This window comes from Heteronotia binoei, chromosome 2, assembly GCF_032191835.1.
Source record: "Heteronotia binoei isolate CCM8104 ecotype False Entrance Well chromosome 2, APGP_CSIRO_Hbin_v1, whole genome shotgun sequence".
NCBI classification, from domain to species: Eukaryota; Metazoa; Chordata; class Lepidosauria; order Squamata; family Gekkonidae; genus Heteronotia; species Heteronotia binoei.
Genome location: NC_083224.1, coordinates 123,680,863 through 123,706,220, shown reverse-complemented (window position 1 = coordinate 123,706,220; position 25,358 = coordinate 123,680,863). Strand labels below are relative to the sequence as shown.

At 45.1% G+C, this 25,358-nt stretch overlaps 1 protein-coding gene across 2 annotated transcripts in view; it reads right to left on the bottom strand.

Moving 5' to 3' along the window:
• Positions 1-631: 631 nt before the first annotated feature.
• Positions 632-25,358, bottom strand: part of CACHD1 (cache domain containing 1) — a 247,645-nt gene continuing 222,918 nt past the window's right edge. For both annotated transcript variants that reach the window (XM_060231944.1, XM_060231945.1), the window contains exons 18-27: positions 24,923-25,022; positions 24,722-24,838; positions 20,155-20,315; positions 18,914-19,000; positions 18,308-18,424; positions 17,463-17,614; positions 16,624-16,785; positions 15,447-15,524; positions 9,938-10,039; positions 632-1,414 (exon numbers count right to left, since the gene is read on the bottom strand). In XM_060231944.1, coding sequence (XP_060087927.1) covers positions 1,176-1,414; positions 9,938-10,039; positions 15,447-15,524; positions 16,624-16,785; positions 17,463-17,614; positions 18,308-18,424; positions 18,914-19,000; positions 20,155-20,315; positions 24,722-24,838; positions 24,923-25,022 — 1,315 coding nt within the window. In that variant the 3' untranslated portion in view covers positions 632-1,175. The remainder of the gene's footprint in view (positions 1,415-9,937; positions 10,040-15,446; positions 15,525-16,623; positions 16,786-17,462; positions 17,615-18,307; positions 18,425-18,913; positions 19,001-20,154; positions 20,316-24,721; positions 24,839-24,922; positions 25,023-25,358) is intronic.

Sequence of the window (25,358 nt, the reverse complement as noted above, 5' to 3'; positions counted from 1 at the left end):
ACTAGTCAGATTGAATTAAGTCCTGCATGAGTCACTACAGCAGTGTTAAATTCCAGATAAAGATGACAGCAGCTCATCCTTGGTTGCAAAATAAATCTTTTACAATGATCCAAACTTTACAAGGCATTCTATTTACCTCCCATTTATTTATTGTTATGTGAAAAGGGAACAAAACAACAGGATTATTACTCTTACTTTACTGATCATGAATGTTATCTGAACATTACATTATTACATTGACTGGAATTTTATCCCAGCTTGGGATGGAGTTGTGGGGGAGAAAGAAATAATTCCTCAGTACTTCAGCCAGGAGGGTTGGTATCCCTTTGCCACACATTAAAAGAGATTTTTAAAAATACTGTGTTATAAAACCATCTTCAAAGTGTATAAAAATGGCCATGGAAACCAAACAATCGTGTAAACAAATCAGCACACAATTTCTTCATTTTCCCTTTATAACAATTGGGGGGGGGGAGCTGATATTCATTCATAGGGATGTCTTCTTGGAAAGATCCACAACATCACCAACACTATTAAACAAAGGCTGCTTCTGTGGAGTGTTCCTATGCTTGCTTTTTAGGTCCTCTCCTTTATCTCCTTCAGAGTTCATGAATGTTTTGAGTTCAATAAATAGTACAAAAATAATCCTTTATTTAAAAATCTTGAGATGCACTGTCCCAGGTCCCATACAGTGATTTGTAAGAGCACTGAACATTAAAAAAACAAAATAACCTCTCAACAAATGGAAACCACATGGCAACTACCTATTTTTGGATCCAGCGCCTTCTTTGTCTCTGGCTCCAAAGATTTCTGTTCTTCCAGTTAAGGATAGTAACCCCCTCCTCTTTCTCTCTCTACCTCTCCTTTGTCTGAGCACACTTTTCTTGGCTCAGATTAACAGAGTTCAAAAGGTTCAATTTACTGTGTAAACCTTTCTTCCTGTGTTTGGAGACTGAACATTCCTAGTGTTCCATTTTATTGAATGTTATGGCAGGTTCATTCATCATGCTAATTTGTACTCCGCTTCAGAGCCAACTTTACATTTTAGCAATGTAAAGTTTTCATGTGAAATGAATCACACAAAGTGAGTCAAAACCATGCCTGGTAAAGGTATGAAAAAGTCAGTCAATTGCTCCTGGATCAGTGTTCATCAGCTGCATTTTTCCTCAAGGCCATTAGCATTCTGCATCTACAGTATGTACTGTGACTGCAGCCTGCAAGTGGTGACTGTGATGAAGCGCAGAATGGTGCAACCTGTAGTGATGGAACTTGTGACTCAAGAGTGCAGCAGTCTGTGGTGGGGTATCCAGGTCTAAATCTTCATCATGATTTCCCACATCTACGCCAGCTGATAATGGGTCATTATTACAAGGAGGGTTTTCACTGTCTTCCTGGGGACTCATAGTGCTGTATCCTGCAAGGTAAAGCCATAAGGGTAAGAACTGACAGTTTTGTAACCAAAATAAAAACAGTAAGAAAATAAAACAAAACCTCTCAGCAATTTCAATGCAAAAGACACATATTGTCCCCCATTCAACTGCTCTTCTTCCATGCCCCCAGTCAACTGCTCATTATCTCTTTAAAGGCTGGTAGTGAAATGACTGCTCCATACAAAATATTTTCTACACACAATATGGACAGATTTAAAATTCAGAAGAGGAAATCTGTAATACTCTTACACTAATTTAACTCAGTTGAGATAAACAGACCACAATAATGAAAGTCATCCAAGACAAAAGAAGCAATCCTAAACAGGTCTGTTCAGAAGTATATCCTATTTTATTAATGTGGCTTACTTCCAGTAAAGTATTCTTAGAATTGCAGCCAAAGATTCCTAACAAGCCAAATCTCCAGAAAAATAGCTTAAAGTCTGATGAAATGTCACAAAATCAACAAACATTGAATAATGTCAAAATAAAAAGCAAATCAAATGCCATTCTACTTTGTTTAATATTCAGTGTTCCAACTCCTAGTAAATCACAGAATTAATACGGTTAACAGCAAAAATATTAATTTGGTCTTATGTATTAAAATATTTCTTTTCCAATGTTAGTTTTATTAGTTTTAGTACAAATAAACATATTGAGCAATTGAGATTTTAGATTATGTTTTGGAATAATAAGCACTGAGAAGGAAACTGATGATTTAAAAAAACTAACTGTTCTGAGTATTTATTATGTTACAAGAAATAAGGCCCACTGTGAAGACAAATACAATGGGCTCTAGAAAGAGGCTCTGGGTGAGTGCCCTTGCTATCTTCCCACCCACTCAAGTGAAGGCATTCATTCCCCTTCCCCTCCTCAAGGGATGATCTCTGCCATCTGGAGAGCAGTTGTAATTCTGAGTGATCTCAAGCGCTCACCTGGAGATTGACAATAATGGTTCCCCAGGAGGAAATGGCTGGTCTGGAGGGTATGGTCTATGGCATTGTACCAGTCTGAGGTCCCACCCTTCCTCAAACCCTACACTCTCCAGGTTCCACCCCTCAAATCTCCAGGAATTTCCCAACCTGGAGCTGGCAACTGCTAAGTCACTCTGGCTGTCATAGGGGGACTGCTGCTGAACAGGAGCAAGCAGCCAGGCCTAGTTAAGTCATGCCAGTCAGGTGGCATCAAGTCACCTAGAGGGTGCTGCCAGGCCTAGGGTAGCCAACCTCCAGTTGGAATGACAACAAAAGTGAAATACACAGAAGGGTAAATAAGAAAAAAACCAAAGCCATTGTGTATGAATGTCCAATCAATCTTGAAAAAAGTAAACAACACTTAATATACTCACAATATAACACTAATAAACAGCACAAAGGTCCAATGTAAATAACAAGCAAGCATGGAAACAGTGCAGTGCCATATGGGCAGGTGGAGCCTGAAGATCTCCTGGGATCACACCTGAACTCTAGACAACAGATCTCTCTCCCACTGGAGAAAATAACTGCTTTGGAGAGTGATCTCTATGGCATTTATAGTCAGCTGAGGGCTCTCCCTTTACTGCCTAGCAACAGCCTCTGGCTAGCAGCTTCCCCAGTGGCCCAATCCTCATCTGGCCTGGGGCAAGGCTGAGGGGAGGAGGGAGTGACAGGAAAGAGGTGGCCGCCACGGCCTCTGAGGAAACACAGTGAGGTGGCAATAGAGCAGCAGTCCTTTCTGAGGCTGGTTGATGGAGAGGACACAGAGAAGTGTTGGAGATGTGTCTGCTTCTGAGGTAAGACTGTTTTGGCGGTTTGTTCAACGTTCCCGGGCCTGCAGTAGGTGGAGGACAGGGGAGTCAGCCAATGGGAACCCAGAGGTGGTGACTGATGCATGATGGCCCAATATTTGGATATTCTCTTATCCTATAATGCTGCAGTGGATCCACTTCAGAATTAAAGCAAAAATGTTGCCACAGAATTGCAGCCTAGTAAGTGTGCATTGGGCATGAGAGACTAGGCTTGCAAGTATATTTATTTAGGAGTAACTCCTATCACTGAAATAAGTCACACTGAACATGCATAAAAGTAGATTATCAATGATTCCTGCAGCTTGAATATTTCAGATGTCTGACAAAAAGGTGACAATGATGCAAGCCACTGCGTTCAAAACTTCATGCCTAGTGATGGAGAGTTCCCCCAGGCTCAGTTCAGACTGGAATCAACAGTGACTAGTAAAGGAGAAGAATGTTAGGAGAAAAGTTCTGTTTCTCCATGCATGTTCTAAATTACCTCATAACCACCAGATCCAGATAGAGCTTGCTGTACTTCTCCTGCAGCATGTGAAGTCCAGCTATGGGGTTTATGTGACATATAGCTTTCTTAGCAACATTATACGCAGAAAGATCTTATTCCGTACAGCTGTCATAGTAATGGAGGAGAAAAGCTGTTTGCGTGTGAGGGGGAGTTGGCACAGCTACTGTCATAGCAGCAGGAATAGCTAGATAGAAAGGACAAGCAGTGGACAGGACTTGGAGGCTCTGTATACAGAGGTTAAGAAACCAATGAGTGAGGAGCAAATCCATTTGTTAGGTAAGTGTCTCTGGCCTTCTTGCAGGGCAAGACACCCAACACAGGTTCTTTATGAACTGTAGGAATTTTGGGATGGTTTCTTACATCACACTGTGCTTTGGTGAAGACAGAAGGCACACACCACTTCTGCACAGACGTTGCGAAGGAGAAGTGGGGTATTTGCCTCACCTGATACAAGTGATCCTTCTGTCTCACCTTACAAAGCATCTGGCATGTGCAGAGGGGTGTGGGGGAAAGAATCATGTTGAGCAAAAATAATGGTCTAAGACAGAACTAATGAATAACTGATGAGCAAAGAGGAAAAGTAGGGGGAAGGAGAAAGGTCAACCTGGTTTGGTTTCCCTCTTTCTTGTTTCTCTTGCTGCCCAGTGATGGTGCCTGATGGTGCAATTCCTCTAACAGAAGGACTGATAGGCAAGACAACACAGAGGAAGGAAATAAGGCAGTGAAGCAGTCTCCTTCCTCTCCCTTGCTTGTCACTGATCCTCCCTCTTCCATGAGCAGATCCTTGCTGATCTGCACTGTTCAAAATGGTGCAGGATCACGAATTCAGATTATAGCTAGACAGAAAACCTGTTGCCATTTTGCTCCCATACAAAGGACCCACATGACAGTTTGTCATAGGTACATTTACCCACCATGGTCCCTACTTTTAGTAAAAGTGTTTTCACTCTGAATAAAAACGTAAAGGTAGTCCCCCTGTGCAAGCACTGAGTCATTACCAACCCATGGGGTGACTTCACATTATGATGTTTTCTTGGCAGACTTTTTACTGGGTGGTTTGCCATTGCCTTCCCCAGTCATCTACACTTTACCCTCCCCTGCAAGCTAGGTACGCATTTCACTGACCTCAGAAGGATGGAGGGCTGAGTTAACCTTGAGCAGTTCACTCTGAACAGAACCTGCCAATTTTGCATGTCACCACAAACATCAGAACAAAACAGTGTCCATAAGTAGTATCAGGGTTATCACTCATAACTAACACAACCAGTAAAAGTCTTCAGATGTACTGTAAAAGCAGATAAAACAGTGGAAATTGCTGCAAGGGAATTTTACAAGATTTTTCATAAATCTACAAAAATGGTCTCATACACTCAACATTCTTCATCCCTCAAAGAGAGCTTTGTAAGTACCACAAAGTGTGAAGAATCACATGACATGGCCCATTATAATCATGATTCTTAATTCATCCTTATCAGGCTGTTTTTGTCAAGGCAGTTTCTTCTCCCCTTTCCTTTAAATTAATTTAAAAAGTCATGTTTTTCTGCATATCTAGGAAGTCTCCCAAATAAGGAGTGATCTTTATTCTGTCTGGCAGAGGCTTGGTTCTGCTACTTCCATTATCATTATGGAGGTCAATCTTGTTATAATATAAGCTGTTAGTTAGCAAAGGTTCACCAGGGGTGGCAGGGACATGATGGAACAAAAACTCCCCACATATTTCAAAGAGTCCCTCAGAAGCAGAGTTTCTATTTGGTCAAATCGGAAAGTTGGGCATTCATTCGCATTTAGATCAAAGGGTTCTTTGCACACAATCCCCTCATAATGCACACCATAACAGAGGGTGCAGAGTGGAATTGATAGAAAATTCTCTACTGATTTCCCTGGGTTAACAGTTGTCAGGTCATTGTGACAGATGGGCAGGTGTGACATCTGTATGCTGCTTCTCCCCCTCCCGTTCCTATCTGGGATGCTAATGTTCATTGCTTATCTCCATATAATGATTTTTTTTTTACTGAAAACTCACACAAGACTTTAGTCTGTTTTCTACCTAAAATACTACTGTATTTTACTATTAAAATACTACCTAAAATCTTCCACAACACACTTAAGACATTTTAACTGTATAACTGAAAATGTAAGTGGGGAACATGGCAACAGTATGTTTGCAAATATGTGCCAATGAAAGTCATGAAAGCCTGGGCTACCTGCAGCTTCCACTGAATGCACTTTGGAAGCAAATCTTTCCATAATATTATTATTGTTAATTGAATTTATGAATTGCTTAATCCCGGCTACTGCAGGGCTCTGGGTGATGTAAAAATCAATAAAACATATAGGAATAAAACAATTAACTTAGAAACATTTTAAAATCAGATGGCAATAATTAATCCTGATTAAGACTGCCAGCTACTTTGCAGGCAGGGGGAAGAGGAAAAACACTTATAGAGAGCAGAGAAGGATGTCAGCCAAGATGGTAACCATCACTGTCCTCAACTGAATGTTTGGTGGAACATCTTTGCCTTGCAGACCTGTGAAATTGTATGAAGTCCCACAGGGCCTTGATGAAATTTGGTGGAGAGTTCCACCAGGTTTGGGAAGATACTGAAAAGACTCTGGCCCAGTTAATGACAGTCAGATGTCTTTAGGACTGGGGACTACCAGCAGATTGGTATCTAAAGAGCATAACTCTCTCCCAGGGACACAACAGAGGAGAAGGTCCTGTAGATACATTGACCTCTGACTGCTCAAGGCCTTGTAGGCCAGTACCAAAACCTTGAACTTGACTCGGTGCTCCACTGGGAGCCAGTGCAGCTGGCGCAGTACAAGTTGTATATGTGCCATCCATGAAGTTCCCATCAGGACCTGCATCACTGCATTCTGCACCAGTTGGAGCTTCCAGGTCAGTCTCAAGGACAGAGCAGCACAGAGTGAGTTACAGTAGTTTAGCCTGGAGGGAACTATTGCAAGGATTACTGTGGACAGGTCAGGGAATGACAGGAAAGGGGCCAATTGCCGAGCCTGGTGCAAATGAAAGAATGCCAGTATGGCAATGTGCATGACTTGGGCCTCCATATTCAAGGAGGGGTCCAAGATCACTACCAATATCTTAATGGACTGTGCCATATCAGTGGCACCCCACCAAGAGTGGGTAATCTGTGCTCCAATCCAGAGTCTCCCCCACAGCCACAGAATTTCAGTTGGATTAATTTACAACCTACTATGCTTCAACCATCCAACCATGGCCTCTGAATCCACAGCTAGATTTTGTGGGGTGGTATCTGAGCAGTATCCGATAACAGATATAGCTGGGTGTCATCAGCATACTGATGGCACTCAAGCCCAAACTTCCACATCAGCTGGGTGAGGGGGCACATATAATATGTGATGTGGCCCTTAATGCACGATTGTGGTGTTTTGCAATATAAATATTTTTAATAATGTGGTGAGTTATTTCTGTGAGTTAATATGGTGTTATACTTCTATAAACTCCATGTTTAAGAGAAACAACTGTTTTATTGAATTAATGATCTCCTTTTACCTCAGAGCTACACCCGTGTGGAGACTGTTCTGTCATTCTACCAAATATAACTAAGCCATCCTGTCCTTTGGTCCAGCTAAGAATTCTAAGGCAAGAGTCTTCCTTCATTTGTAGTAAAATTTAGTAGGAAACACTAACGAAGGCAAGGAGGCAGCCTAACAAACCCACATCACCTCAGAACACTACAAAGCAAAGATGCCAGGTCCCTCCTGGCCAGCAGCAGGCAATGACAAGGCAGGGTTGTCAAATCTGGGTTGGATACTCTTGAAGATTTGGGGATGGAACCTAGGAGGACAAAGACCTTAGTGGGGTACAATGCCATAGTGCCCACCTTCCAAAACAGCCATTTTCTCCAGCGGACCTGATCTTTGTAGTCTGGAGATGAGCTATAATTCCAGCGGGTCCCCAGGTCCCATCTGGAGGCTGATATGCCTACTACAGATAGTAGATGCTACATATAAGAAATATTACAGTAATATTTAGAATTATATTTTCTACAGATGGAAAATGGCAGGACAGTTAGGAACATCTGAGTCAACTGAATAAGATCTGGGCTGAGTAACTGACCCCCTCCCCTGTAGGTACCTTAATACCTGGACTGGGCTACAAACTAAAGCCACTGACACTTAGCCCATAGCTTGCAAGCAGCCTGTGGCCCTGTGTGATCCATACCTGAGGAACCAACACCAGTCTAGGATGTCCTCAAGGCTTATCACCTGTTTAAGTCTGAATGGGAGGCAGAGAGAGAGATGGATAGCCCATTGTTAGAGAAGGATGAGTTTAAGAGCAATTATCAGAGTTTTTCCGCTCTTCTGTGGGATAAGGATCCAAACATTACTAGGTCCTTGGCCTCTTATCTTTTAGTAATTCAGCATAAAATAAAAATTATTTTTTTTTTTAAATTAGGGTGGGCTTAGAAGGGAAAAGGAAGATTTAATAAATAAATCATTAAGATGTCACAAAAACAGGATAGATTTAAAATTGTTCTAGTGGCCAAATTAAATGTTACTTTTTACTAGAGTACTTGGTAACTTGTCTACTGACATGGTTTTTCACGTTTTGTCCCTTAGGTACTAATTCTGGAAAGGTCTTATTTATTTCAATTTCTGTCCTGTCCTTCCCGCCGAGGTGGGTTCAGGGCGGGTTACACCATAGAAATTCATACAATAAACCACGTATAAATACAATAAACGGTTTCTAAGAATCTAAAATTACATCAGTTAAAATCAGTAACCAGCATTAAGATGGCATCATGATTATTTATTTATTTATATTTGGACTTATATCCCGCCCTTCTCACCGAAGTGTCTCAGGGCGGCTGAGGTTTGCTCAGATATTTCATAAATATGATCTGATCAGTTGGTTCCTGAGTTATCAAGGCCACAACGCAGAAGTTTCATGGTGATTTAAGACAGCAGTTGGAACAGGCAGTTTAACTATAGCATATTGCTGCCAACAAGCAATGTGGTACCAGTAATTCTTTAGACTTAGATTTTCTTTCAGGTAGAAAGTAAGCTTCCCTTGCTTCATGCCCGACAAATAAAAAATGTCATGTGGTACAGTCTTCTCCCACAAGTACCATCTCAGAATTTAAATAGAAAATTATTTCTTCTAATTCAGTATTCTTTGTAATCCAGTATTTTTCTCTCTAGATGGACAGAGACTGGTGTGGGGGCATATTCAAATAAGTAAGTCCTCTCATGTGACAAAACACAGCCATACAAGAAGACTGTAGCATGTGAGTGCCTGCTGGCTTCCACTGACACTCAGTGTGCTGACAGCTTTCTGGGTGAGGATGTTGCCATCTAGAAACTTTCAAGTGCTCCAAGGAATAAAATACAAATACAATCCTCTCTCCATTCCCATATTTAGCAACATAGCAGATCCATATTTAGTAGCAGAATTGACATGAAGATACAGCTGACATCTCTGGCAGAAATCCTTGCTAAGCTTACATTAAGCTTCCTTAGTGGACTCATCAGCTTTGTACAGGTTTGAAGACCCTGAAGCTGAATACACTTCTACTGGATATTTGTCATAAAGTGATTACATGAAAAAATGCAGAAAAATTGACAGAAGAAATGTCAAAAAATCATATGAATGATATATTGAATCATCTGAACAATACGCATAACAATAAGTTAACAAGGCATTCCAGCATTTGGAAACCTAACTAAGGCTTAGTTTAACTTGAAAGGTAAAAGAAGGTCTTTAGTATATGTTGCTGGTAATTGAACCTTATTTTACAAAAATACATGTAGCACACTAAAGAATACAGTCATTAGAAACAATGCCAGAATATAGAGAATAAATTTTAGAATTTCCTTTCTCTCCTCCAAAATTTGAAGGACAAAGACAAAAGAAAAGAGAATGTAAACTTGGCAATACTCTTTCCCTAAGACTGTTGGGAAGTTATATAACAATGCTGGTACCATTTATGTTTAAAATACTCAGAAAAAAATTCAACTAGAAGATTCATGTTATAACATCACTGTACAAAAATAGCCTCAGTGCCGGATAATGTCTTGCACTGGGATGGAAAGTGCCAGCATTGTTTTAAGTATGAATCAACAAGGAAAAGAGTTGGGAATGCTTTCTTTGATGATTTATCTGTCAAGCTGCCAAGCAGGACAAATAAGATGACGGTGTAATGCAGATATCTGCAGCTTCCAAGGTCTTACCATGATCGCTTTCTGTTCCTGACCGCCCCCAATAACGCCGTCTGCGTTCGGGACTGTGTGCATGCCGCTCAATCACTGCTGCTATAAACCGCGTGTTGCTGACTATAAAGGAGTGAAAAAATAAAGACAATGCTTACCCTTATCACATGTTCTTGTAAAACAATCATGTCAACAGAAGATCTTACCAAATACTGTTATAGAATTCTTACAACATTCCAATAGCGGTCAAACTTCCAAACTGCAGAATAAAAACTTGTTGCTAGGTGAGAGACCAAGGCTACTGCTGTGACTACTTTATGACTAATCTGCCAGCAAACTACACCCTCATCTATTTTAAAGATGTCTTAGCTATAAAAAATGGCTACAAACAAGTGCCACAGATAAGACTGGCAACTAAACACAGAAACTGTAGAGAAACAGCTTGAATTCAAACAATAATGTAAGAGGGAAAGTCAGCATGGCCCAAAATGGGATCTAAATTCTACCTGTCAAGCTGATCTCCAGCTCCTCTTTTTTCCTCAACACTATCCTTCCTTTCTATTCTTTATCTTCTTAGAATGTAAGTCTCGTGGGGGATGGGGGGGAGATTGTATCTTTTTACTGATGTGATATATATCACCTTCAATCTCTTTGAAAGCTGATGAGTCATTTAAGATTAGGGTGGCCAGACCGTCCCGGTCTCCCGGGACATTCCCGGATCTGGCCACCCAATCCCGGATCCCGGGCTGCCTATACCGGGACCATTAAAGGTCCCGGTTTAGGCAGCCCCGGAGCCGGTGGGCCGCGGGCGCGGGCGGGGAAGGCGGGGAGTGAGGGAGGGAGCGTCCCTGCGCCTGCGCAGGGCCCCTGCGCACGCACAGGGACGCTCCCACCCTCACTCCCCGCCTTCCCCGCCCGCGCGCGGGGCCCGGCGGCAGTGGTGGAGGCCTCTCCGTGGCCTCCGCTGGTCGCTGGAAGCCCTCCAGAGACTCTGGAGGGCCTCCAGCGACCAGCGGAGGCCGCGGAGAGGCCGCGGGGCACCCGGCGCTGGTCCCGGAAGGCCTTCCAGAGGCTCTGGAAGGCCTTCGGGGACCAGCGCCGGCCAGCGAAGGCTTCCCCGCGGCCTCCGCTGGTCCCTGGAGGCCCTCCAGAGTCTCTGGAGGGCCTCCAGGGACCAGCGGAGGCCGCGGGGAAGCCGCGGGGCACCCAGCGCTGGTCCCGGAAGGCCTTCCAGAGCCTCTGGAAGGCCTTCCGGGACCAGCGCCGGCCAGCGAAGGCTTCCCCGCGGCCTCCGCTGGTCCCTGGAGGCCCTCCAGAGTCTCTGGAGGGCCTCCAGGGACCAGCGGAGGCCGCGGGGAAGCCGCGGGGCACCCGGCGCTGGTCCCGGAAGGCCTTCCAGAGCCTCTGGAAGGCCTTCGGGGACCAGCGCCGGCCAGCGAAGGCTTCCCCGCGGCCTCCGCTGGTCCCTGGAGGCCCTCCAGAGTCTCTGGAGGGCCTCCAGGGACCAGCGGAGGCCGCGGGGAAGCCGCGGGGCACCCGGCGCTGGTCCCGGAAGGCCTTCCAGAGCCTCTGGAAGGCCTTCCGGGACCAGCACCGGCCAGCGAAGGCTTCCCCGCGGCCTCCGCTGGTCCCTGGAGGCCCTCCAGAGTCTCTGGAGGGCCTCCAGGGACCAGCGGAGGCCGCGGGGAAGCCGCGGGGCACCCGGCGCTGGTCCCGGAAGGCCTTCCAGAGGCTCTGGAAGGCCTTCGGGGACCAGCGCCGGCCAGCGAAGGCTTCCCCGCGGCCTCCGCTGGTCCCTGGAGGCCCTCCAGAGTCTCTGGAGGGCCTCCAGGGACCAGCGGAGGCCGCGGGGAAGCCGCGGAGCAGCCGGCGCTGGTCCCTGGAGGCCTCCAGAGGCCAGCGCCGGTAGCGGAGAGGCCCGGCGCTGGTCCCTGGAGGCCTCCAGAGGCCAGCCCCGGCAGCTCCCTCCCTCCCTCGCCGCGAGGCCGCCGCCGGAGGACTCCCCGCCGCCGCCGCCGCTGGATCCGCCGCCCTGGAATAAGGTAAGGGGGCCGAAAGCGGGGGGGGGCGGGGGGCGGCCTTCCTTTCTTCCCTCCCTCCTCCCTTCCTTCCTTTCTTCCTTCACTCCCTTCCCTTCCTTCCTTCCCTCCCTCCTCCCTTTCTTCCTTCCTTCCCTCACTCCCTTCCCTTCCTTCCTTCCCTCCCTCCTCCCTCCCTTCCTTTCTTCCTTCCTTCCCTCCCTCCCTTGCCTTCCTTCCTTCCCTCCCTCCCCCCTTCCTTCCTTCCCTCCCTCCCTCCCCCTTCCTTCCTTCCTTCCCTCCCTCCCCCTTCCTTCCTTCCCTCCTTCCTTCCTTCCCTCCCTTCCTCCCTTCCCTCCCTTCCTTCCCTCCCTCCCTTCTTCCTTTCTTCCCTTCCTCCCTTTCTCCCTTCCTTCCTTCCTTCCCTCCCTCCCTCCTTATGTTGTTATGTGATGCAGAGTGTTGGACTGGATGGGCCACTGGCCTGATCCAACAGGGCTTCTCTTATGTTCTTATGTGACGCAGAGTGTTGGACTGGATGGGCCACTGGCCTGATCCAACAGGGCTTCTCTTATGTTCTTATGTGATGCAGAGTGTTGGACTGGATGGGCCACTGGCCTGATCCAACAGGGCTTCTCTTATGTTCTTATGTGACGCAGAGTGTTGGACTGGATGGGCCACTGGCCTGATCCAACAGGGCTTCTCTTATGTTCTTATGTGACGCAGAGTGTTGGACTGGATGGGCCACTGGCCTGATCCAACAGGGCTTCTCTTATGTTGTTATGTGACGCAGAGTGTTGGACTGGATGGGCCACTGGCCTGATCCAACAGGGCTTCTCTTATGTTGTTATGTGACGCAGAGTGTTGGACTGGATGGGCCACTGGCCTGATCCAACAGGGCTTCTCTTATGTTGTTATGTGATGCAGAGTGTTGGACTGGATGGGCCACTGGCCTGATCCAACAGGGCTTCTCTTATGTTATTATGTGACGCAGAGTGTTGGACTGGAGGGGCCACTGGCCTGATCCAACAGGGCTTCTCTTATGTGACAATACTGACTTTGGTGGACCCAAGCACTGATTCAGTGTAAGGGAGCTTTGTGTTTGTGTCTTCTAGTGCAATTTTGTTCTCAGATCCTGTATTTACTTCATCAGTATATGGGATAAGGCACTTTCTCAACTGTGCTGCATAATGCAGCCTATTTATTTTGTCCTGTTGGCTCTGTTGGCTCTATCTGCGCCACCTTCATCACTTTCGGGGTGTGGATCCCCCAGTGGAGTGGTCTCCCGACTCCCTCCGCCGGCTGTTTCTGATAGCCCTGCGCCCCCTCTTTCATTTGATATGTGTCCCGTGCGGGTGCCACCCTCCCGCCGGGAGATGCCGCAAAATGAGCCCCCTTGAGGCTTATGGCGGCAGGGCTCGGGGGAAGCGAGCTAGACTGCTGTTCTTTTGAGGGGTTATAGAGTGTTTCGAGCCCGTCCCTGTGGCATCGGTCCCATCATTGTGGGGCCCAGGGGGCCGGCGCAGCGGCACGCTGAAGCAGCCTGTCGGTCACTTCCAGGTTCCTGTCCTGCATCTTGACCGGTGTTATTAGTGACAGGCTGCTTCGGCGTGCCGCTGCGCCGGCCCCCTTGGTCCCACAACGATGGGACCGATGCCACAGGGACGGGCTCGAAACACTCTATAACCCCTCAAAAGAACAGCAGTCTAGCTCGCTTCCCCCGAGCCCTGCCGCCATAAGCCTCAAGGGGGCTCATTTTGCGGCATCTCCCGGCGGGAGGGTGGCACCCGCACGGGACACATATCAAATGAAAGAGGGGGCGCAGGGCTATCAGAAACAGTCAGCGGAGGGAGTCGGGAGACCACCCCACTGGGGGATCCACACCCCGAAAGTGATGAAGGTGGCGCAGATAGAGCCAACAGGACAAAATAAATAGGCTGCATTATGCAGCACAGTTGAGAAAGTGCCTTATCCCATATACTGATGAAGTATATACAGGATTTGAGAACAAAATTGTTTCCGGCGGTGATATTTGGGGGATTTTTGGGGACGTCACAGGAAGTGCTGTGAAGTCACTTCCTGTTTCCGGCAGGTGACGCGGGGGAAATGATGTCACAGGAAGTGATGCCACTTCCTGTTTCCGGTGGTGGCATGACATCACCGGAAGTGGCGTCACCGGAAGTGGCGTCACCGGAAGTGGCGTCACTTCCTGTTTCCGGCGGCGCACGCGCTTTGCGCGCGCGCACCCCCCCCCCCCCAGTGTCCCTGGCTGGCCTTCAGACATTATGGTCACCCTATTTAAGATTTGGTTTTGACTTAAAATATTTCAACTTTGACCTGTATTCTAAGTACCATTTTTCTATATGAGCAGCCAACTGCCAGAGGAACATGCTGGCTGATAATAGATTTTCACTATGTTCTCTTTCCCTAGAAGTCCCCTTTGATCCCCCCAAAAGATGATTCCTGGGACTATGAGGTCCACATGGACAAAAAGCCATCTGTTAGGAGTCTGCAGTGAAGAAGGGAAAATGGAGAAAATTGTCCTTCTCTCTCTTCCACAAACAGAACTCTGTGAATGGAAAAGAGAGGATGAATAGGATGATTGTACTTGATTTCTCTCTGCACTACACTCCCCTCAATCCTTGTGCCCTTTTTGCCCATAGAGATTCACTGACTTCTGGCCCCATTTTTCTAAGAGTCAAAATGCAATGTTAAGGGATGGACCATAGGGAAAATCTGTGAGGCCTGTACTTCCATTTGCTTGGTTACCACCCATTGTTTTTGAGGGTGCTGAAAGTTAAAATCAATAGCAATTCATAAATATTCAGATAACAATTACTTGAACTCTGGCTAAAATTGTATTTGCCAGATAAGGGAGACAAATTATGTACTGTCCTGATTGCCCATGATTCTAGAAGCTGCCTAAATCAATCCCCACCAAATTTAGCCAGCAGTATGTGGAATGATACATTATACTGACAGGTTAAAACGGATAAAAGGAAGTACTTCTTCACCCAAAGGGTGATTAACATGTGGAATTCACTGCCACAGGAGGTGGTGGCGGCCACAAGCATGGCCACCTTCAAGAGGGGTTTAGATAAAAATATGGAGCAGAGGTCCATCAGTGGCTATTAGCCACAGTGTGTGTGTGTATATATAAAAAAATTTTTGGCCACTGTGTGACACAGAGTGGTGGACTGGATGGGCCATTGGCCTGATCCAACATGGCTTCTCTTATGTTCTTTGACTTGGCTTCAAATGATCACAAACTCAGTTGGTGGTCCTGGGCAAATAAATAATTTTCTCCTGTGGGTTTAGTCTGTCATATTCCAAGATGAACTCATAAGGCCAGAGTAAGGACACATGAGAGCAACAGCACTTTGCCCTCTTGAAAATGCTGTAGAGATGATGAATGCTACATAGTCTTGCCAGTACTGGCTGTAGGAAAGGCAAGGAAAAAAAGCACCTAGCCCTCCCCATTTCCAGTTACAACTTGGCTGCTAAATACATACTGATTCCTCTGTCTTCATGGCTGTCATCATCTCTCTCATCTCTATCATTCTCCAGGTTGGACATGCGAACTGACATTTCTATACACCGACACAGTAGATGGGGGAAAAAAATCACATGCAACTGTTAAAGAGAAAAAGTTTCTTAACACTACAATACTTATTAATGCTATGGGATGCCCCTTTTCTGGGAACAAGGTGTAAGAAGCTAAGAAACATTATGCTGAGCAGCATTTTAATTGAAGTTCTGGATATTTGATAAAAATACTAAGAGGAGTGCAAACTTACTAGTTTTTCTTCCTCCCTTCTTGAGCTAGCAATGTGACTATCTGCCATTCCAACAACAGTTAGTCACAAGACAGAATGAATCACTCATGTTTAACACCTGATGATTCCTGCTGCCTTTCATACTGCTACTGCTATCAAACCAGAACATATGATGCTCCAGTGTTTCAGCTCACTTGGAAAACAGCAGTCTTTAAAAACATTCTGCTTATTGATTCCACAGAATGTGGTATTATTCTGACAACTGCTTGTCTTTGTAAGACAGCAGATTTTGGAGAAACTCTGGAAAATTCAGACCATGCTCTTTTAATGTTTTCTTGGATGATAACTATTTTATGAAATCTATATATGTGCATCTCACAGTAGTGCTCTGCATTCACACTGCACTATCTTGACCTGTCCTAAAACCAGTATAATAAAACCAGCAATAACACACACTCCCTTCTGCCATACTGCTAATGGTGAGCAGCATACAGAACAAAAGAAAGTATCTGCAACAAAGAGCCTCAAAAGCAGATGCTGAAAAAATCTACACAACCACAAAATAATGCACGTGCATCTTGAAAAGCAATCACCTATTTACAATAACCACAAGGAAAACAGCTGTATTTGCAGAATACATATTTCAGATATTTGCTAGAAATGCACTATAGGTTAAGGTCTAGCAAGAACAGTACAAGCTTAAATTCTGAATCCGGCACAGGGCAGTGGTGTATATTCTATGTACGAACAGTAAAGATAAACTAATTGGGAAAAATGCTAATTACCGGTGTGGGGGGTAGAGCACCTAAGAAAACTGTTTTAGCTACTGGAGCCACAAGACTCTTTAAGGAGATTTGCTTCCTTCTTAATGCTCTCTTCAACCCACATTCAGCCTTTTTTTTTCTAGGCTCACCTTGTGCAGCAAGTGGGGACATGTGTTGGTGACTTCGGCGATGGATTTGGTGACGGTAAGCATAGACTGCCAGAACAAGCACCATTATACATCCCATGATACCTCCTGCTACAGGACCAACTGGAGCACTTTTTATCATATTCAAAGCTATCACCTCATCTCCTTAATATCAGAGGGGGGAAATATTCATGTAAATACTTTGAAAGAATTTCTACAAAAAACATTTTGAACATAAAATAAACACTTGAGAAGTGCATCACAATACCTGAGTGAAACAGCTGACTCCCATTATGCTAATAAAAACTGCAAAACTGGGCTACCCACAGAGAAGGCAGGACTCAGAGCTCTTCATGTATACAGAGAACTATGCTTCATAAATTAATTTTAAAAACCTCTCCCACCCAAAGACCCAGACCTATAAAGACTAATTATGCTTGGATTCATGAGGAATTGCTCCCCCTCCACAATTCCTCATGACTCTCCAGATGGACACCACCATACAGCTAACCATGCAGAGATATTGTTGCCAATGGAAAATGAGAACACATACATTTCTAAAAAGACACTTTGCGACAGCACAGATCTGTCCAGTCCACTTCTCCACGAAAGGATACACACATAATGTACTAAAAATCTGACTTTTATGCATGGCTAACTGAGAGATTCAAGAGCACATTCTACAGTTTCTTGCTACAGATCTTGCTACATGTACATAATGTTACAGATCTACCAAAAATCTTAACTGCATATTTTATTTTTATTTCTAAAACTGCCTCACCAAGTGACTGCTTGGGTTGCACAGCCAGGCCAGTTGATTTTATTTCTAACAACAAACTTACCAATTGCTCCCATGTCATCCACATATGGACTTTTGGCACCCACAATACCACCAAAGCATTCTTTTTGTGGGGCACAGTAGGATTTATCCAGATGAGTCTTTCCATCACTGTCCACCATGCACCACTCACAGTCTAAGACACCAAAACAATCACTGAAAAATAAGGAGATCATGTTGATGAATATATTATTAGGTACCTTGCCTCAAAGTCCCACTAGTGAAATCTGTCTTAAGTTTTTCACAGTTATGTGCTTCTTTTACTTAAACATGACACTAGGGATGGACATGAATTGGGAAAATGCGGCTCATGTCAGTTTGTAGCCAAACTAGGAAGTTTGTTTGCAAACTAAACCAGGAAGTTTGTTCAGCCCCTCAAAATCCATTGAAAGGGCTCACAGCCTCTTTCAATGGGGTTTGTAGAAAGCCCCCCAGCTGCTTCATGCTGTCTTGTGCAATCCCTTTAAAGTTTAAAGGAAATGCAGAAGGCTCTCCAAAAAAACAGAGTTTAAAGGGACTGCACAAGACAGCCTGAAACAGCTGAGCGGTGGGGAGCACCTCCCTGCTGCTCAGCTGTTTTTGCGGCTTTCACAGGGAACAGAAACATTCCCATGCTCCATCCATGAACTACTGTGGAAGCTTGTGATAGTAGACATGTCACAAACTCCAGCTTCGAACAGGGAAATCCTTAATCTTAGAACAGTGCAAGGGACGAGGGAAGAAATGCATGACCCTAAGGATTTGAAGCTTGTTCTCATCACACACTGTGATTTGTTCACAACATTTGAATGCAGTCTTTGGTTGCTTACATGCTGAAATATTTTTAAATGACAAAATCACAGAATTTACCCGCTTTCCATTCTCTGATTACACCGAGTATTAATGCACTGTGGAAGAGCATCTTGTAGACTGAGGTCAACTGCAGTGAATGTCATTGGTTCCTGGTGGACTTCACAACTAGGATTCCTATGTTTTGACAGGCACAGAAGTTATTAAAACATAATGAATGTATGCTGCAAATATAACAACATTTGTTATGCAGGGCCTGCAAAATGAAGCTATTCTGCAAGCCTTTCAATTGAGGCTATGGACATCCAGTTAGTGTTGGCCCCTTCTGCCCAAACCACTGTAAAACTGTTCTGCTTTGATCAATGCTGGCAGGGAAATATGCAATTGGAACCCATGAGGCAGACCGTATTTACTAATTGTTAAGACAGAACCAGGACAGGAGAATTTTTTAGTATGCCATCTGATTGTTGTTCTAGTTTTAATTGATGTTTTGGAGTTTTAATGTAGTAGTACTATTATTTTTTATGTTGTGACCCACCCTGAGTCTGCTTGCAGGGAGGGTGAGATAGAAATAAAATAAATAAATAAATAAATAATAAAATAATCCACACAGAAATGTTGTGAGTTTCAGTGCAAAATCATTCTTATTGTGCATGTCCAATTTACCTGCTTTCAGCATTGGTAAGATTGCCAGTGCATTCATTGACCTCCAGAGGGCACTCACAAGGACATTCACATTCATTCTGTTCCATTCTTCAGGAGGGAAAGGGGAGAAAAAGTGGTATTCCTTATTAGAAATCTTATAATTTCTCCAAATTATCCCATTACATAGTTAATAATTCTTGCATATCCTATGCTAGGCCATGAAACAATTTTAAGGTTAGCTATGAGACATTTCACCCCACTTTTAAACTCCCCCCCCCATTCTTCTGGACCAGTGCTGTTAACATTGAGTTTATTGTCAATGATATTCTCCTGTGGTTTCAAGTATGCCTTGAGCAAAAACTGCTCAGCAAAGACACAAAATATTTTACACATCCTGAAGACATGATTCTACTAATTAAAATTGAAGTAAATTTGCCTGCTAGATTATTTCAGACAAACAGTATGCATTCTGAAGAATATCCCTAATAATGTGTGAGTACACAAAGTTTCAGGGCTAGGGAAGGATGTCCGGCAACCAAATATATTTGCTGATATAACAACCAAAGGGAAAATCTCTAGGTCCTTTACAGTAAATGAAACATGACTCTGCTGCTGACGAAGAGATGGGTCTCCAGTTCCTGTGGCATTCTGGTGAACGCAATGAAAAGAAAGTTTCTTCCTCCACAGCTGAGTCAATCTAGAATGAAGCAGAACTTAGACATGGGGATTCAGTGACTTTTTGCCGGGCAGTATTGCCTAGCTAAAGATCTTCTCCCTTACAGCTGTAATTAGGAGTATAGTTCTTTAGTCAATGTGACTGTAACATGGCTCCTCTGTGCTCAGACAGTTTCACCAGTGAAAGAGTAATATCACGCCCAAAGAGAAGAGAAAAGCAAAACATAAGAGATCTCACTATTATCTGAATAAACACAGAGCCTGAGGGAATTGTTGCTGCTGTTCTGTAAAGAAAGGAAAGGGTATGCTAGGAGCTAGTGGTCAAAATTTTAGCAGCTTCCATAACCAAGCAGCTGGGAATTTTTCCACTTGTTTTGATATATCTCAAAAAAAAGAGCCAGACATGTGGAAAAGCAGTAAAAGGCACCTAAGATGCCTGCAAGAGTTTTATATAAACAGGAACTAAAATATGCCTGTATCTCATTTACTGTAAAAAGAGTGAATATTATTGAACGCCAAGGCAGCGCTGAGCTTCTGTTCTACATAACAACAATCCCCCCATCACACTGCACTTCAATGTCTCTTACCGATGACAATTCAGACAGAGTCGATCTACCATACTACAGGCACAGAAGGCAAGTGAGTCACAGGTTTCATTTACTATTCCAACAAAGGCATTGGTTCCAGGTATTCTTGTCAGCTTGTATTTAGAACAGTGGCTGCCATGCACAAGATTTGTCAGATCACCCTAGAGGAAAGCAAGAAATGTCAGACATGTGGGAGGGAACATGTTTCCTGGTGAGCTGATATCCTCACCGCTAAACCATAATTTGAAATAAAATTTACCAAGCAAAATGAGCTATATAGCCATGATGGGCTACATATACGCCGTAACTCTCACTACTAGGGGTATGATTAATCTGATCTTAACGAATCTTGGCAGAAACGCAAATAAACATACGGCAGGAGCATTCCTAAGATTTTGGGGCCCCAGAGAAAGTACATTACCAGTTCCCTGTACTCCCTACCTCTTATATTAATTATAAGCAAGTACACAGAAAAAGTATCTATATTTAAACCGCACTGCCCATTTCCCCTTCCCCCTCTTCTCATCAGATTTCAATAAAGCACATTATTTAAATACAGTAGCTACATTTTGTAAAAGGTTAATACATGATTTCAAAACTCCTTATATAACACAGGGAAAAACTGGAGAAAGTACACAAGGGAAGACAAATTACATGCTACCCTGATGGCCTATGATTCTAGAAGCTGCCTATATCAGTTGCACCAAATTTAGCTTCTTTTCTGAGTTTTTTCATGGCTCATAGGCAGCTAGGGCTGGACACACAGAACCCCTGTAGCGGGGAAAATCACTGCAGAGTGGGGATGGGAATACACCATTAGCCTGATGATGCTCTTGTAAATGTGTGCATGGGGGGGAGGGGCTCACATTAATAAACCTAGTATGTCAGCAGCAACCAGCAAAAGCTGTGGCAGCCACCATTCTAACATGGGTCTCCAGGCCATGAAGCAATCACACCACTTCACCCTATGGGTGCTACGTCATTACACATTGATTGAATTGCTCTGAGTGACACTCTGTAAAGCAACTGGATATAAAACACGAAGGATAAATGATGGCATAGGCATGGAAGATGCACATCACTTGGCTGTCTATTACTAATTTTGTAGCAACAATTTTGGCCAACTACCGCCCAGTTTCGAAATCACCGTTTCTGGGTAAAGTAGTTGAGAAAGTGGTGGCAGAGCAGTTACAGGTTTTCCTGGATGAGACATCCGCCTTGGACCCATTCCAGTCCGGCTTTCGCCCGGGCCATGGGACGGAGACTGTCCAAGTCGCTCTCACAGATGACCTAAGACGGCATCTGGATCAAGGCGGGTCAGCGCTGCTGATACTTCTTGATCTGTCAACAGCATTCAACATGGTCGATTACAACCTTATGACCCACCACCTCGCCATCGCCGGAGTTTGGGGGGTGGCCCAAACAATGGTTTCCCTCCTTTCTCCGGGGACAAAGGGTGGTGCTTGGCGAGCAGGCCTCCTTGCAGCATCCACTTATACGTGGAGTGCTGCAGGGAGTCATTCTCTTGCCAATATTATTTAATATCTATATGTGCCCCCTTGCCCAGATTGCCCGAGGTTTTGGGCTGGGTTGCCACCAGTACGCTGATGACACCCAGCTCTATCTGTTGATGAGTGGCTGGCCAGTTGCCGTCCCTGACCAGTTGTCTGAGGCATTGGGAGCTGTGGCTGGGTGGTTACAACAGAGCCGGCTGAAGCTGAATGCAGCTAAGATGGAGGTCCTTTACCTGAGTCGAGGTGGGGTTCATATGGGCATCCAGCTCCCAGCTTTGGACGGTGCCACATTGGTGCCAGCCCAACAGATGAAGAGCTTGGGAGTGACCTTGGATGCCTCCCTTTCCATGGAGGCCCAGATCACGATGGTTGCCAGGTCTGCCTTTTGTTATCTTCGGCAGATCAGGCAGCTAGCACCATATCTATCCCCCCAGGACTTGGCTACAGTGATCCATGTAATGGTCACTTCCAGAGTAGACTACTGTAACTCACTCTATGCTGGCTTACCCTTGAGATTGATCTGGAAACTGCAGCAGGTGCAGAATGCGGCGGCTCGCCTGCTGACTGCACCACCTTTACGGGTGGGCATTCTGCACTGGCTCCCCATTGAGTACCAGATCCGCTTCAAGGTTTTAGTTCTAACGTTTAAAGCCTTATGTGGCCTAGCCTAGGACCAACATACATGTGGGACTGTCTCCTATATATGCCCAGGAGGTCATTACATTCGGCCTCCCAACATCTGTTGACCATTCCTGGTCCTAGAGATGCCCATCTTGCCTCAACTAGGGCCAGGGCTTTTTCAGTCCTGGCCCTGACCTGGTGGAATCAGCTCCCTACAAAGATCCAGGCCCTACCTGGCTTATTAGCCTTCTGTAGGGCCTTTAAAACGGAGGTGTTCCGCCAGGTTTTTAGTTGAGGCTGCGGGCGTTTATTCTTGATCTGGCTGGCCTCCCCTATCGGCACTATCACCTGTGCTATAAAATGGATTATCATCTGCCATCTCTATCAGATATCATGATGTGAGACAGCCAGGCTGGGCAATATGTGATGATATTGTAAACTTCTCTTGAGTGCTGTTGAGTTGTTTGTTTTTAAAATGTTTTTATTGCATTTTATTTTTTTTTATCACATGTTGTACTCCGCCCTGAGCCCTACAGGGAATGGGTGGAATAGAAATCTACTAAAATAAAAAATGGACTATAAAACAAAAACTTTAGGTCAGGGGTGGGGAGCCTCTGGTCCAGCCCATGGATGGCCTCCCCAAGGTCGGCTGGCTGGTGGGGATCAATGGGCTGGGCGCACTGCACGGAGGCCTCCCCGAGGGAGGGAAAGCGTCAGAGCTTCTTTTGCCCAGTTCCTGGGGGCTAGCTGGCCAGTGGGGATCGCTGAGCTGTGCAGCTCCCTCCCCGGGGGAAGAAGGGAAAGAGTCAGAGCTTCCTTTGCCCAGTTCCTGGGGCCAGCTGGCCAGTGGGATCGCTGGGCTGCGCAGCGGCCTCTCTGGGAGAGGGAGGGAAAGAGTCGGAGCTTCCTTTGCCCAGTTCCTGGGGGCCCAGGATTGATGGGCCGGGCAGTGGCCTCCCTGGGCCCAGTTGGCCGGTGGGGATCACTGGGCTGTGCCGTGCAGGGGCTTTCCCAGGGCTGACTGGCCAGCGGATATCACTGGGCTGAGCAATGGCCTCCCTGGGTAGCCGGCAGGGGTTACTGGGCTGGACCATGCTGCATAGCGGCCTTCCCAGGGATGGCTGGCTGGCAGGGGTCATGGGGCCCAGCTGTGCAGCAGCCTCCCCGGATCGCTGCAGGGCCCGGAAGAGTCACTGTGGCAGTTCAAGTAAGTTTCGCCCTCCTTTTTAATTTCTTTCTTTCTCTTCCTTCCCTTTTTTGTTCCCATTTCTCTCCCCCCCCCCCCATTTCTTTATTTCTCCTTTTCCTATTTCTTCCCCACATTTCTCTCTCTAGTGTGGTGTGTGTTGTGCATGCCCTGGGTCTGGTGGGAGCAGCTGCAGTTTCTGCAAGGAGTGAGGGAAGGGTGGCAGTGGTAGGGGGTGGGGGTGGGAGCCCGCTACCACCAGTTCAACTTGCACTTGATCATCTCAGATTAAAAAAAAAAGTAAAGGTAGTCCCCCTGTGCAAGCACCAGTCATTTCCAACTCTGGGGTGACATTGCTTTCACAACGTTTTCATGGCACTTTTTTACGGAGTGGTTTGCCATTGCCTTCCCCAGTCATCTACACTCCCCCCCATCCCCAGCAAGCTGGGTACTCATTTGACCAACCTCGGAAGGGTGGAAGGCTGAATCAACCTTAAGCCAGCTAACTTAAGCCAGCTTCCGCCAGGATCGAACTCAGGTCATGAGCAAAGTTTAGGACTGCAGTACTGCAGCTTTACCACTCTGCGCCATGAGGCTCTTTTATCCCAGATGGTATGGCCTAAGATGCTTATATTAGGGTGTGTGGCCTAATATGCTAATGAGTTCCTGCTGGCCTGTGAATGATGTTATAAATTTCTAAATGGCCCTTGGCAGAAAAAAGTTTCCCCACCCCTGCTTTAGGTTAAACCAATCAATGAAATTTCTTTTTAGGTTTGTTGTGTGTGTGTGTGTGTGGGGGGGGGGGCGGCTTTCATTACAAAAAGTTTTTTCCCAAATTATTGTAAAATATAAATACAATACTAACATGATTTATTTTCTCAGTTTAAATATTATGTATTGTTTAAAACTCCTTCTTCCCTGTTCTGTTTCATTTTTCTGATTTCCTCTCCTTAATATTAAACAGAGACCTTCCAATGTGCACAGTGCTTCAGCTTTATTTATCATCTACATGAGCAGCTATGTAAAATCAATCATTATAATCCCATTTCATAGATGCTGAACTGTGATTGAAATATAACAGTTTGCCTTAGGTCACCTTGGGCAGCAATGGGATCTCATTCAGTCTAGTGGATGACCATTTATTACTGATCTTGTACTACATGCATAACACCAAACAATCATGTCATGCTATTTTCTCATATTTATGCATCCAACTACAAGAAAATAAATGTTTTAAAAAACGTACCATGAGGCTGGTATTAAACTTATAAAACCTCTGGACTGTTCTATCACTGAAACTGTTACAAAGGTTTTTCTTCACAAAGTTTGGGTGGTTCAGAATATCATTTGCTACCAAAGGCTCCTGCAAATAAAAGGTAAGAATTTAATTTTTCCCCCCTGTTCTCACAAAGCATTAGCACCAAGCTACATCATGACTCAAACCTACTTTGTGTGTAATATGCTGCTGTTCCACTGGAGCATGGCCTTTGGGATCAATAAGTGTTGGGTGTGCCACAAGATACCCTCTGTCCTCCATAATAAAACACCTGCAAAGAGCACAGTACTGGGTGAGAATATCTGTATAAATGTATAAGTTAAGGCTGCGCATTGAGTGCCAAATTCAGTATCTGGTAAATCTCAAGAAAGCTTCTAGACCTGCATGGCTGAACATGAAAGCCTGAGTATGTACAGTGATTACTTAGTACTGTCTTAGCAAAGTTCAGATTACTCAGTACTTAGCAAAGTTCAAATCCACACTCAGTTATAACAGTATACTGGAAGACCTTGGGCCAGTGATTCTCTTTCAGCTTAACCTACCTCACAAGCTTGTTGTGATAATACAATGGAGGAGGGAAGAACCACATACACTGATTTGAGCTGCC